General features: G+C 39.3%; 1 protein-coding gene across 1 annotated transcript in view; it reads right to left on the reverse strand.

Annotated features, from left to right (window-relative positions):
- Window positions 1-7986: 7986 nt before the first annotated feature.
- The window catches only part of MTAP (methylthioadenosine phosphorylase), a 32354-nt gene continuing 25356 nt past the window's right edge, over window positions 7987-14984 (reverse strand). The window contains exons 7-8 of the mRNA XM_054652059.2: window positions 14398-14520; window positions 7987-8897 (exon numbers count right to left, since the gene is read on the reverse strand). Of these exons, the coding sequence (XP_054508034.1) occupies window positions 8859-8897; window positions 14398-14520 (162 nt within the window). The 3' untranslated portion in view covers window positions 7987-8858. The remainder of the gene's footprint in view (window positions 8898-14397; window positions 14521-14984) is intronic.

Genomic DNA, 14984 nt, shown 5'->3' on the forward strand with positions numbered 1-14984 from the left:
TTCATTTCTCGTGTTCGAGTATTTAATGGCTCTGCATGCACCACTACTTAGTGGTGCTATTTATTTCAGCTTTGTTCGTTGCTTTCAATTTTTGTGTGTGTGTCTGCATGAATAAATATAGATATACACAACACAATCACGCAGGTCAGATACCAGGACTTTTTGTAGATATGCATTATTTAAGCACATACACACAGAGTCAAAAATTGCCAAATCGTTTATTTCATTCTTGATAACAACACTTAAAATACAAAAAAAAAAAAAGCTCATCTGTAGTTTGTACCTTCTTTGCATAATTTATGATCTATTTTTAGAAGTGGGAGCATAGCAGGGATGGGGAATCATTTTCCTCGAGGAAAAAAAAAAAAAAAAGTGGTTCTTAGCCCTTTGGGGACAAATGGAAAATGGAGAGCGAGCCCCATCACAGAGCATGTTTGGCGTCTGGGAACAAACTCTTCTGAGGCAGGGCGGGTGGGACAAGTCGGACCCAATGGTGCTGGTGCCTCTCTTTCCAACTCAGAATAGCCTGTAATTCTCAGAAGGAGCTTTTCGTTTTCTCTCCCGACCCTCCAGGCGGGCGGGAGTCCAGTTCAGCCTCTCGAGCTGGAGCCTGAGGACAGTGTTTGGCAGAGCTCGGCTGCCGCGGCGGCAGCGCATCCATTCACACATCATCCATCCCGGCCGATGGGCTCGCTGTCCCGCTCCCTGCCGCCGGCCCTCCCGCCTGCAGGCTGCCCATCCCGTGGGAAGGAGGGCCAGAGCTCCGGGAAGTCCCCTCCGAAACACGGCAGGGGGAGTGGCATTCACACCGGGATGCCCACGGTGTTTTCGCCAGCCTCTCCCCACTCGGGAAAAAAAGCTCAAAACTTCCTGAAGAAGATGGAAAGTTCAAGGCATGAAGTTATGTATGGCGATTTCAGAAGTGGCGAAAATGTGGTTCATTCTTTGGACAAGGAGCCAGCACTGCTGCGGGCTACAAAAAAATATGCCTCAATTGCATGCAAATGCCAGCATCTGAATAATTTGACAAGATATTTTTAAATTGTACTGTCGTCTGTGAAACCTTAATAAAATACCTTCAGGTGTAATGGCACTTAGAAATACAGAGTTTACTATTACACACTACAAAAAATTACTCTTTTAGAACATGACTCCCAAGCTTTAAAGCAGGAAACATCCCCCCCCAAATTCACCCAGGTTTTTGTGTCTAAGAGTTCACAGGCTTTAAATCCCATGTTCAAAGTCTTAAAAGCTTCAGGGAAAACAGGAAAAATAAAAACTGTTTTAGAAAAGGAAGTCATCATCCCACCTAGCTTGGAACAACGGTGTGGAAATAACATTAACTTCATTGCCTACTTACACAGAAAATAAGCCTCATGTACTTTAAATCTCAGGAAGAAAATAGAAATGCTCAGAGCCCTCACAGAAGAAAGTGAGGATTTGAAGATGGAAAAGACAAGCAAAAGTACCAAGTGCAGGAGAAGGAACCTCTAAAGACATTTGTGTCTGATGGGGCAATCACTCCCAGGGAAGAGATGATACACCTAGTTGTTCTGTTTTTATCATTATTAAATCAGATTTCAACCAATCCTTAACCAACACTCACTGAAGTAATTAAACATTTCTTCGTGGCTTTTTTTTTTGTTTGTTTGGTTTTGTTTCTGTTTTTGTTTTCTCAAACTCACAGGAAAAAGAGGCAGAAGTAGTTTAAAAGTTTAAAAAAAAAAGAAGACAAAAAAGTCTTTTTCTTTGTGGAAATGTCCCCAGAGGACCGATATCTCCACATTCCTGTCTCTTACTAGGTATATTGTAAGCATCTTTATGCTTTTGGTAGAAAACCAAAAACACTTGCAAACAAAATGTGAAACTGGACTTTCTGGAAAAAGTCCAAGAAGGTGTAGTGAAAGGAGAGACGGTCCTTAGGAGTTGAAAACTAAGAATCTTGTAACTAAAGGTGTCAGGCTGCCTTCCAGAAAGGTACACAGATGACTGCCACTGGATCTGGCATTACTCTTGTTATTGAGTGTTAGCTCAGGATTGAGAGTGGGCTCTGAGAAGCCCTGTTTACATCTACAGCTTCAGGGAAATAAGGACCAAAGGGACAAAACATCTAGGGTTTAGCTAGACCATCAGCAGAGGTCATGATATTAGAAATACCCTCCTTCCTACAACTGAACTAGGTAGCTTTTGCTGCCATTGATGTAACAAAAAAAACAAACCAAACAAACAAACAAAAATCCCAAAACAACAACAAAAAGAGCAAAAACAAACCAACCAATCACCACAAACAACAAACGAAAAACCTCTCCAGCAGGAAGAAACCTGCAACCTTGCCTGCTTACCCTGCCTGCGCGAACTCCCGTACCAAATACCGTGCCATGCCCGTTTGCCCGCTCCGGGTCGCCGCTTCCCTGCTGCCCTCCTTTAATCACCCCGCCGCTCGCCGGAGGAAAAAAAAACCCGCCCTGAGCCTGGGTGGCTAACAAGAACCAGCCACTCCTTTCAGGAAGCAGCCTCCCTCACGATTTCTAAACAGAAACACTCTTACTTGAGGAATTGCGTGGCAATCTAGAATATGAGTTTGACCTCCCAGGTGGGGAAAGTGCCAGCATCAGCAACTTTTTCTCTCCATGGTGCTGGCTGTTGACAGGTAAGAAAACAGACATGCTGTGACCTGGGAGAAGGGTATCCAGAACAGGGGAGAGGAGACACAGGTCCAGCTCAAGAAAGAGGTGCCTGGGGAAAGCAGAGGCAAAACATGGCTGCCTGTGCCTGAAAGGATGCACCAGGGACATATATCCCTATCCCACTCTATATCAGCCTAGGCAATGGTTTTGACTGGCCTCTTAACAATCATCCTTGCAGAAATCCAGTTCATGTGGCTGATGAGCAGTGGCACTTAAAATCAGACAGCAGACCCTGCTTTGTGGCATGGGTGAGAGGGCATTCCTTGCCTATACAGAACAAGCACTTGAACACTGCTGGCTTTATGGGGTTTTTTTGCTTTTTTTTCTTTTTTTTGGTGTTTTTTTGTTTGTTTGTTTTTGTTTTGTTGTTGTTTTGTTTGTGATTTTTGTTTGTTTGTTTGTTTTCCTTTTTTTGTTTTGTTTTTTTACATCTGTTTTCTCTTTAGATGGTGAGCAGCCTAAGGGCCAAAGAAGAAAATGAGAGTGAACCCAAGGTACCAGTAACAACGTGGAGTGGAGAACTTGTTCTAAACTGATCCAAGGACAGAGGTTATTTCACTGTCCTCACATGCAATTAAGGAGAAAGAAACTCAGACCACCACCATTCTCCTACTAGCTTATCTTGCTGGTTTACCCTAGAGGCAGATGCAGAAGAATGATTTTAATGTTCGACTATGTTATGAAAACACAAAAAATGTATTTCAGAACCTTCTTATACAGTTGATAAAAGCCCATACAAAAGTTACTTCCTATAAAGCACTAACTATTAAGATTGTAAGGTCAAATTAAAAGATTTCAGATTAAATGTCTTCCTTCTTGTGCTGGAGGAATCACATTGTAGGAAACCAAACAACAGGACAGCATGTGTCCTCTAGAATATGTTTCACTTACAAGAAGCACTATTCTTAGTTCCAGCTGGGTCTAATCTATGACATCCCGATGTTCAGATTGAAAACATACTTTCAAGTATGCTTAAACACAGGCCTTAGCACCACAAATTGCCTGAGCCAAGTCAAAGCAAAGGTGGTGGAGAAATTGACAATCATCTAAGTAAACAATGGCAAACTTCTCAAAAGTGCAATCAAGTGTTAATTTCAATCCTTTTTCACTGTCCTGCTTCAGCCAACACTGCAATGACAGTAGGGAGAAGAAGCTGTCGTTAAAACAGTTAAGCCAGAATTTCCGCCTTAGAAGGCTGATCCCGCCCAGTACTGAGCACCTCTTGAATTAATTTCTTCTCTTACTGATACTCAGTTGCTTTCAATAGACAAAATACTCTCTTGCTGGTTCATTCTGGGAACACCAACTGCTCTCAGATCTGTTTTGAATACTAATACAAAAACTCAATTCTGATGTCATATGCCACCTCCAAATGCAAATTCTCCAAATGCTTTGGATATTAGCATGAAAGAGTTTTAAGTCTTAGATAAGTGAAAATGAGATATGAGTGGGCAATCTCATGTTAGCAAGATAGATCAGTGTTAGGGCACAAAGAATGCTTTAGAGAAAACAAAAAATGAGAAAATTAATAAATCTAATGGCCTTCCTCCTGGTCTAGTTTGTGCCATATTTGAATCCACAGTATTGGATTGCCATCAGTACATTATACTGCTATTATGCACACTGGAGGATGCTCTGAGCAAAATAAAGGGAGATCTTATCCAAGGTAAAAGGACTTCAAAAGCCATGGATAGCTTTGCTAAGCAAAATACAACATCCAAACAATCAGTGAAGAATGGGGTAGGATTTAAGAGCAAGTCCACACTCAGAGAGGAAGTGCTCTTGATACAAGTAAGTGTGGGCTTGGAATATAGATAGGGAGCTGAATCCTACTGAGTCCAAATAGAGAAGTATCTTCACTCAAAGCAGAAGGAGCTCTGTTGCCTGGGACACCTGTGCCAAGATGAAGCAGAACTCCCAAAGAACATCACCAAAGAGACAGTTGGACAAAAGCTCCTGTGAGTGGGTGTATGTCTTCTCTTGCATGTCATTTGTGTGTTGAACTTACCCTGCTGTGACATTTCTCCCTGTGGTCTGTGTAGATCTGGATGCTTAATAAAATTCCAATCTCTGCCTTTGGATGCCAGCTGAAAATCCAGTAAGAAATCAGTTGGCTATTTATGGTGTTTCCTGGTCCTTGCTTAATATTGGCATGCCTCTTGCTTTGTGTATCTGTGCTATTTGCAAGCACTCAGGTCCACTCAGTCTCCCCTCTATGTATGTGGGAAAGAAAATTAGGCTTTGAGCATTTATTTCTAACATACCCACTGCTTCCCAGCTGCATTTCTCTATTCCCCCAAAGCATATCCTGCAGAGAAGCATGTGAGACTGATCTGTTCTTCATCAGTTCCTGCAAGGTCTAGGGGTGTTCTCTTCAACTCAAAGTTGAGACAGCCTTCAGGCCATACAAATCAGTAAGTTTAGGACAATTCTGTGGGAGAAGGAGAAGCATACCTGGAAAACTTACAGTAAAATTCCACTAGCTAATACTTTATTAGGCTTTCCATGGTTCTAATCCATGTAATTTATGCACAGAGAAGCTACTTCATTTGCTTCAGTGCTCACTATTTATGTAGCGGTCTTGAAGTGAATGATGTTTAGAGGAGGTTTTAAAGTGGTCTGTGAAACATACACATAGAAAGGAGACAGGTTTCCTGCTGAAAGCTTTGTTAATTTTTCTAGGAGACAGCATTTGTTGTAAGACATGTTAGTGTAAAAACAGAAGTGTCTTACTTAACAACCCAAAACCATGAAGTCTCTGTAAGATGAGCAATATCAGTCAAGCTTGGAGGCCACACTTTGGAACCTGGAATGTTTGAAAACTAGGCAACAGCCACAGTTTACCACCCTATATCCTGATAAGCTATTTACCAGCCAAGATGCAATTTTCTAAGAGCCTCAAAATGATACTTGCTAACACTGATTCTGATGTTATGATATAGGAGCAACATCAATACTCTGCACCAGAAGGCAGTACCCCAAATCCTTCAAAGCAAATGGACTGAAAAACGCAAAAAAAAAAAAAAAAAAAAAAAAAAAGAAAAAAAAAAGAAAAAAGTAATGGAGAGACACAAACTGAAGTGTGGCAACTTTTATCAGTGAAGCCTCTGCCCATCACTGTCTCATTCTTGTGAAACCAGACATATTCTGAGTCCAAGAAAGGGCCATGATTCCTTGTTAGAATGTTTACTTGGTTTTAGTAATGCAATACATACAATTTGTGTCTTTGTTCTATTACACCTGCAGTTCTGCCTACAGTAAATACATTTCTTAAGACTGTTTAGAAAGACCATTAAAATCACTTATATTTGGACCCTTCTTTACATAATTAAACATTATCCTACGCTTTTCTTGCCAATTACCATCTCTATCTGTAGTCCTATGGATAAATTACTTGCAGAACATCTCAGACTATAAAACGTACACTGAACTTTGCAAACAACACACTATACACTACCAGAGTTTTATAGACTTTATATACAAATTCTGCATGAGAGACCATTAGGTACCAAGCCTATGTTGACAGAGCAAGTAAATATGATGGAAAGGTCTCATCCAGCCCAAACCATCAATGACATATTGCCCAATCCTCCCACCATGGGCAGGGACACCTTCCACTAGTCTTGGCCGAACTCTGTCTATCTGATTCTGAATACTTCTAAAGACATCCACAACTTCTCTGAGCAACTTGTTTCATTGTCTCAGCAGCCCCATCATAACAACTATTTTTACATCCAATCTAAAAATACCCACTTAAAACTGTTGCTCTTTGTCCTGCAGTGAAATGTCTCTCTCCCTCTTCCTCATAAGCCCCCTCTATGTTCTGAAAGGCCACACTAAGATGTCCCTAGAGCCTTTTCCTCTCCAGTCTGAAAAACTCCAACTCTCCCAGCCTGTCCTCTTTGGAGAGGTGCTTCATCCCTCTGGTCATCTTTGTGGCGCTCTGCTGGACTTGCTCCAACACATCTTTCTTACAAAGTACCCCAAAACTGGATGCAATACTCCAGGTAGGGTCTCATGAGAGTAAAGGGCAAAATCACCTCCCTCAATCTGCTTTTGATGCAGCCCAGGATGCAGCTGGACTTCTGAACTGTGAGTGCACATTGCTGGCCCATGTTCAATTTTTCATCCACTTGCACACCAAAGTCCATCTCCACTAGGCTGATCTCAACCACCTTCACCTCAACTCAAATGCACCTTCTGCACCTTCTGCTCGGCCTTGTTGAACTTGGGCCCCACTCCTTGAGCTGTCAAGGTCCCTCTGGATGACATTCCTTCCTTCACTCACCACTTAGCTTGGTGCTTTTTTCTTCCACAAACTCAATCTCACTCTCTTACTTAATTGATGAAAATACTACACAGTGCTGGTCCCAGACCTCCGAAGGAAACCATCTGTTCCTGGTTTCCACTTGGACACTGAGCTATTGATTGTAACTCTTTGGATGCAGCTATTCTTATCTATGCTCTCACCCAGCTTCACATATGAAGAATATGCAACAGAAATGTGTAACAGAACCCACTACCTATGGACCTGCTCTGTGCCACTCTCCTGTGACACTAAGTACCCAGTATATAAACAAAAAAAATAGCATAACAATTACCATTATATGTCACTACCAAGTGCAAAAAGAGAAACCCAAGGGGATTGGAAATGAACACCCAGAAAAAAACTTTCTCTTTAGAACACATAGATCTGATCCATTCCACCAGAGGTGCCAATGGAAGAAAGATAAAAATGGAAACCATTCTTAAGGCCACATATATGATTTGGCTTAGTGGAAGGTAATGAAATGTATGTTCCGGCTCTGGCTCCTGCAATCCAAATTTTTAAAAAACCACCATGAAATAGAAAATTGGGTAAACTATTTTCCCCGGTACCTGAAAAGCACCTCTACTGGTTTTGCTAGAAAGAATACATCCAGATCTAAAGGATTTCACAGCAGGAGACCGGGTGTCTAACAGAAAAAGACAAGGAAGCTAAAATGCTTGTGTACCTGCTTTCTTCTATTTTCCTTTGGATTAGTATATTTTTTTTACAGTACTATGAGGATCCTTACCATTCATGTTTCTGATCTTTTCCTTACACCCTGATCCACTTCTGCCTCAGCAATCCCTGTTCAGGGACTTAGAACCTAAAATTCTGAGCAGCAGAGTATTTTCTAAAAAGTGTCTTTCTGAAAGTGTTGTTTACAAGGTATCATCACCAACCTGTTTAATGAATGGCAAAAATAATTGTGATACATAATGACTAGAACCAAATACCCCCCCACCCCTGATTTCCACACATCTTGGAGAAGTATATGTTTCATTTGTTTTATTTACTAGACAAGAAGTAGCAGGTTATTTTATTAAAATAAAACTGTATTAAAAATTAAAATGCATACATTCAAACCACTCGAGCACATTCATCACAATACAGGAACTAAAACTGCTGTTCAATAAAGCAGAAAATGGATGTGTTTGGGACACTGTCAGCAAAGTACTTTTTCTGTACAGTTCTGTAAGTCATGTAAGTACATCTTCAGGCACAAATTTGGTTTAGGCATTACTTTGGTCTCCAACACTAACTCATTACACACCTGCTGCTGTGACAGAACCATCATAATTATTAAAACAGGTCTTCTAGCACACAAAACAAATACGCTGCTTAAAAAAATCACTGGAATAAAAAATATGGATAATGTATAAAAATAGTATAATTTTAATTTGAAATTGTTCAGTTTTTCTGTTATGTTTCTGAAGTGAATTGTAATCATGTGCCTTGTTGAAGGAAAAGATGGAGGTAGAAACAGCAAAACAAATAGCCTGTGAATCTGCTTTCATACACCTTATTTTATGAAACTGCAACAACAACATAACTTAGACTTTGCTTCCTATCACCAGTTAAAAGGTACCACTGAATAGAGGACACTGACTTTTTTTCTCTGTCAGATACAGTTTGTCAGTAGGGCTATTTATAGTTGAAAACATACTCAAAATCTAATTTTAACCATCTTATATGTGATCAAACCGACAAAGATTTTAACAGCAGCCTTACACATGATCATTGGTCAATGTTTAGTCCATTCTTTTAAGCTTGTAGCAATTTTTGAAGATATTATGACCTCTGAAAGCTCGAAAGTGATCCACTCTTCCTTGAAAGCACTGAAACTTCAAGGTTCATCCAGGTTGTTACTGCTTTGGCAGGATAACCGAACACTGCACCGTTGTCTGAAATACAAAGTCACAGGAGATAAGTGCTTCTTTTCCCAATGCAGAGAGAATTACTTTTCATTGTAAAGGTAGATTATGTAGCTTCCATTTGGGTACAAACGTGTAAATCCTTTCATGTGCATAGTGTCCAATTTTTTCCAACACTCAGTATTATTACAAGGAGGGCATACACACACAATGAGATTTTGTTACAACTTTTGCAAAGCTATGTGACAGGATTATTGATATGGAGAAGAACAACCATATTGCAAAACCACTAATTTATGAACTTTGGGCTTACAGACTGCAAATGAAAAATTGTGCAGCATGCTTTCTGTGACTTTTACATGACTTTTATCAATTCTGAAGTACAGCTATCAAGAACAGAAACCAGCCAGATGGCACTAGACTGTGAGTGAATGAAATACTCAAGTTATGTAGGGACAGGCAACTTTGACATGGGCCACATTCAAGGGCAGGGTCTAAGAAACATTTTAATCTCAGCTTTTGTGAGAAGTTCTTGGCCTGCAAGTACCCCTGCATGTAGACCAGTGCAACTACAGTTGAAGTGAAGCCTTCATGAATTTTCCTCCACCACTTTAATCACCTGTGCCAATATACTGTGATCACACATATACATTCACTGACCAGTATCACAGATGAGATATTTTTTGAGGAAGAAAATTACTCAAAGATATTTACAAGATTAGAGTTCTAAATACAGAACTTAGGAATGTACATTTCAGTTTGAGATAGACTAGAAAAAATTACTGAAAAAAATACTAAGCTTTATGCCTTTCAACTCGTTACCTGTCAAATCACATAAATGCCCAAGTGACTCCCTGATGAAGTATATTGAAATACATCTGCAGTTAGCTTACCCAATCTAAACTATCCTAGAGTATTCACTTACCACAACTCTCAAAACAGAGCACTATTCCTTGTATCAGAGATCTGACAAATACATTTTTCACAGGCTAGTACAGAAGTTCAAGAAAAAGGCAGGTAGTACAAGCAGGTTTCCCCAGAGAGTAATGAAATTTACCTAAGGAGCACTCACAAAAGCTCTGACACCTTACCACAAGCTGATCTTCTTACAGACACACTGTAAATAAAACCAGTTCTAACAGGAAATTCCTTTTACCATTATAGTACAGATTCTCTCCAGACACTCATGGGGTTAATCCTTATTGTAATGTAATAAAGATACAGAGCTCAATTCCCAGTTATGATGAGCTAAAATTCTTTTCAACGGGACACTTTTTTTTTTAACTCATACTTTTCTTAGCAAAGATTAAAAAAAAAGTCTTGAAACAAATGAAATTGTTTGCTGACACCCATTCACTTACTTTATGGACAATGAGCCCATGTTTTACATGATAAGTTTTTGTTATCAATGCTTTGGCTGCAGTCCTTGCTGCCTTTGACATCGCTTCCAATTGTCAACTACAGACAAGTTCCCATTGTCCTGAAAGCATCCCTAACATATCTTCACTTCCATCTGGGTTCTCTCTTTGCAGCTTGTTTCTGCTGCCAATCCTTGATTGCTGCATTTCTGCACTAGAGCTGTTTCCTGTTCAGTCAAAGTCTTTCTGTGGATCAGAATGCTGCCCTTAAAGATCTGCCAACATTCTGGAGCTCCTTGACTCTTCAGAAAACAAGTATGGTCACCTGAACTCCAACCCTGCTCACCTGAACCTGTACTGTTAATTGCGTTACTTGCTCGTCATAGGATTTGGAATGCCACAATTTCATGAAGATTACAGCAACAACTGTCAGTAATTATCACCTCACTAAACAACTCTTCTCAGTTAACAGCATATCCAGCTGTATATCACCCATGACTGACCAGCCTATCCAGAAATTTCCTTGACACCAACCAGAAATCACTTGCACCACCGTCATCAAAAGCATCATCTGTGTTTCCTGACACTTGACATAAACAGCAGGTGACATAACCTGTTCTGAAAGAGTGAGGGCTTTAAATTGACACTGGAAATGTATCTCTTTACAGCAAGAAAGCCATGAAACACTGGCCTAAATTCATCTTAGACTTTCAAAGTACACTTACACTCACTGACATATCAAAGATTAAATGATACAGTAAAGAGAAGTGATGGCAAGCAGCCTATCCTTTATCCAAAAAACAGCCCTTGGACATTTTGTTTCAACACCAAAGTCTCTCCTTGAAATTACAGTGAGATTCAGAGGTGACACCACTGGTGTGTGTGCTGATCTGGGATTAACACTTCCACACAAGGAGACAGAGAAATAAAGGTGGGCAGAGACTGACAGCACATTTTCTCCTGCCAGGTGAAGTTCTTCCTGTCAAAGCAGACAGATTACAGATCTTGGAGGACAAAAGCTGTGTCTACGTAGAGCTTTACTGTTTCACAAGCCGTCCCAATGCTAAACCAGACATTTGCACACTTCATATGCACAGCTATGGCTTGACTATATTCTGTCACTGAAAGGAGTGTACCAGCTGCAGTCTTACTCAGCTGGCTCCTTGTCTGTGTTCTTTAACACATTTCCACAGTGCTGCAAGAGCAGCTGCCTTCAAGGTCTAGGAAAAAGCTCCAAAACAGTTGAAATAGTCCATCATCTGGCCTTCAAAACTCACACTATAAAATATACTGAAGTACAATACAAGACAATAGATTTTAAAAACTCTTTATGGTTCAATTACATACTTGTACAGAGGCACATACATGTATCTTTCTCTTTGCTTCCCTGCAAAATTGCCTCTCTCATTTGTTAACATCAATCCTTCCTCTGCTTTATCACAACTGAATTCCCCAAACAGGAACATTTGTAGCCTTTCCTGATGTTCCTATGTAAAATTAAAGGAAGCCTCCAAAGCCTTTGGAGCTTCAGAATTTCTCACTATTTCAGAGTTCTTGTTCTTTCAAGTCTTAAATCCTCATGGCACCTACTTTCTTGATATAAAATTTCAATCCCCACTGCCTCTTTCCAGCTCTTCCAGAGCCTTTCTCAGTACACTATCACTCAAACCTGTCTGCAAAGAACAAAAACACCTAAGAATTGTAAGTGAAACTATTTCATTATTCATCATTGATATGAGGCAGTAGATATTTAAGAGGAAAAAAGTTAAGAAGCAACACTAGGACCAAGTGACCCTTCCTCTGGTGCATCACATTTTCTTCTTCCAGTATTTAGGGGACTGAGCTGGAAGAAGTACTTGACAATGAACTGAAAGAACAGCTGGTGTTCATTAAAGGGGAATATTGCAAATGTAGTGCCAGCTCTCTTTCACTCCCAATGAAGATTCAAGACAATCATGAAAAGGAACACAGGAGGACACTGCTCACTGAAGTATGCCTGCCAGAAACCAAGGCAGATTCATCAGTACTTAAGCAGCATAATATATTTGGAAACCATTTCCTTTCATGCCAGTATGAAAAAAAAGTGCCTGAGGAATATCTAGCACATTTTATATTATTTGTTCAAACTCTTGAGTTTGTTGTATAGTTAGGCATCTGTATTAAAAAATGCAGTTCTATTCTCTGAAAATGTTTTTGGTGGATTAGAGGGAAGAAGCAATAGTGATTTTGGTGCCTCCCTTATCCATCCAATGATACAACTTCCTAATGAATGCAAAAGGTAAAGGAAAATGTCAGTTACCTCTCTCATATGTACAGAGGGAACATTAAAATAACTGTTTCAGATAACCAGGTGAGGAAGATTCATAAAGATAATTCAGGCACTCCTAAAGAAAAGTAGGTTTTTCAGTAAAGAATTGGCAAGAGTAATTTCAAGAATTTGGGTTAGAATTCTACAAACTTGACCTGGTCATTTATGCTTAAGAAGTGGCTGAGGTGCATTTTATTGAATATGCCTTCCCTTCATGACATTGACTAAACTAGAGATGAGAATCACTGATATGACATACTGCGTTTGCATGGCCTGGTTTTGATAGCAAGGGTCTACAGGGTAGCATGGCAAAAGAGACCTCTCCCTAAGCAAACTGAAGATTTTTAGAGGTGACAAACTCTAAAACTAAAACCCCATGTTTTGTCTCTCTTTGCTGTTGGTGGGAAGGAAAGAAGGGCTGGGGGAGGGGAAGAAAGGTGTTCTAAAGGTTTTAGTTCTCATTAACCTCTTTTAATTCTGTTAATAAATTTTTCTTTATACCTTTTAAAGTTTTGACTCTGTTTTGCCCTTAGAGTGTTTATTCCTAATCCTTATCTCACCCCACGAGCCTTTTAATTTCTTTTTCTTTCCCCCTCCTTTTCTCAACTATAGCAGAGAAGCATGAGTGAATGGTTTTTCATGGGTGCACTGGCATTTGGCCAGTGTCAAAACTGCAACATTTTTGGTGGAGAATGCAGGCAAACATGAGGACTTTGAGATAAGGATATTAATTGGGAGAAATAACAGACAAAACAAGTATTAAATCACAAAATTAAGTAGAATGATAGTAGGAAATTTGTATTGTAATTGTAGTGAAAATCTAGGGGTAGATTTTTTGTGTAATTTGTCTTTTTGGTTCTGTGTAATGACTGTACCTTAGATTAAGTGTAGCGATTTTTTTCTTCTGTTTAGTTTAGTAGTTTTTTGTTCTCGTAAGTGTTATATGTTGAGTGTAATTTTGATAACAATTCTTAAATATTCATAGAAGCCAGGGCTGGAATTATCCTGCTCTGATTTTGTTAGTAATATATTCAATTAATATGTCTAAGCTGAGCCTGTTTTGTTCATGACAGTATTTGATGAACAATCCCTCCTGGTCCTTATCTCAACCCAGCCAAAAAAAAACTCGCTGAGAAGCTGGATAGACATTCCAACTGTTTTACCATTGTTTTCCCCCTCTTTGTTATATCCACAAATGAATCTCGAGTATGCCTATGAAATACAGATGATAAAAAACACAAGTAAACCTTGTCTAAGAAAAATTCTCCTTAAGAACTCCCTTGCCAATATTCTCCTTAAGAACTCCCTTGCCAATATATTTTGAAATATATTTCTTTCTTTTCCGTATTTTTTTCATGTACCTTGGACTTAAAACCTACAGAGAACACAATTCTAGTAATTCCAAATTGGTTATTACCCATATGTTTTAAGACTCTTCCAGTTCTACATATTAAAGTGAGCATAATATTTTTGGTTTGGTTCAGTCTCTTCCAGTTGATGTTTCTTTGTGCAGGGATCCAAGATCAGGGTTTCATTTGGATACTCACATATATTTGTATCTTACTGTGTATCTCATTTATTTGTATCTTATGAATATCTTATGGTTGATGTCTCACTTCATCCACCATATACAGCTATCTGTTTTTTTTAACCTTTTCCAAATCTTCTTGTAAAACTGAAGCTAGATCTTGGCAACAAAACTTACAAGAATCATGTAGAATCTGTTCGCCCTTCTTGAATGAATTTGGTTTCTTGAAGCATTTACTCTGAAACATTTTGATTTAAACAAAAACATGCTGTAACATACACCTGTGCACGCACATACACTGTCCCTGGTACTCATCAGCCTCGATCGTGTACTTACTTTCAGAGTGTGCAGGGTGCTGGTCCATTCCATGGAGCCTATCTGAGGTATGGCAGAAAGGAGTATGCTTGTAGCCTTATTTGCATTCCCTTTCAGCGTCTTTAAAACTTTATCCACTGAAACCTAGAAATACAATACAACTGAGTGGTGTCTCTCCATTTTGATGGGACACATTTTAAACACCCAAATAAATTTAACTCAGAAATGTAAAAGTGAAGTCTCAGAATATCAGTCGTTTTAGATAGTGCAAATGTTTTTTCCTCTGTATGTTTATGGTTTATACTTGTGTATTGCAAACAAATAGGAGAACTAAAGCATATAGATTGTTTTGTACAGAGCTGCAAAAGTAAAATCACCAGACCAATCACAGCCACAAAGAAGACAAGTCACACAGAATTCATGAGCTTCATACTTACAGATCCCCTGATTCAGACTATAGGAAACAAAAGGTTTCTAGTATGAGGCAGGTTCATGAAAATGAATGTAATAGCAGCAACTGACTCTATTTTTACCTTCACAATAATTTATCAAGAATAACTCAGAGATTCTAACACAATTAAGAACAGATTTAGTACAGAATGTCATCT

Source organism: Agelaius phoeniceus, chromosome Z (genome assembly GCF_051311805.1).
Source record: "Agelaius phoeniceus isolate bAgePho1 chromosome Z, bAgePho1.hap1, whole genome shotgun sequence".
Taxonomy (NCBI): Eukaryota; Metazoa; Chordata; class Aves; order Passeriformes; family Icteridae; genus Agelaius; species Agelaius phoeniceus.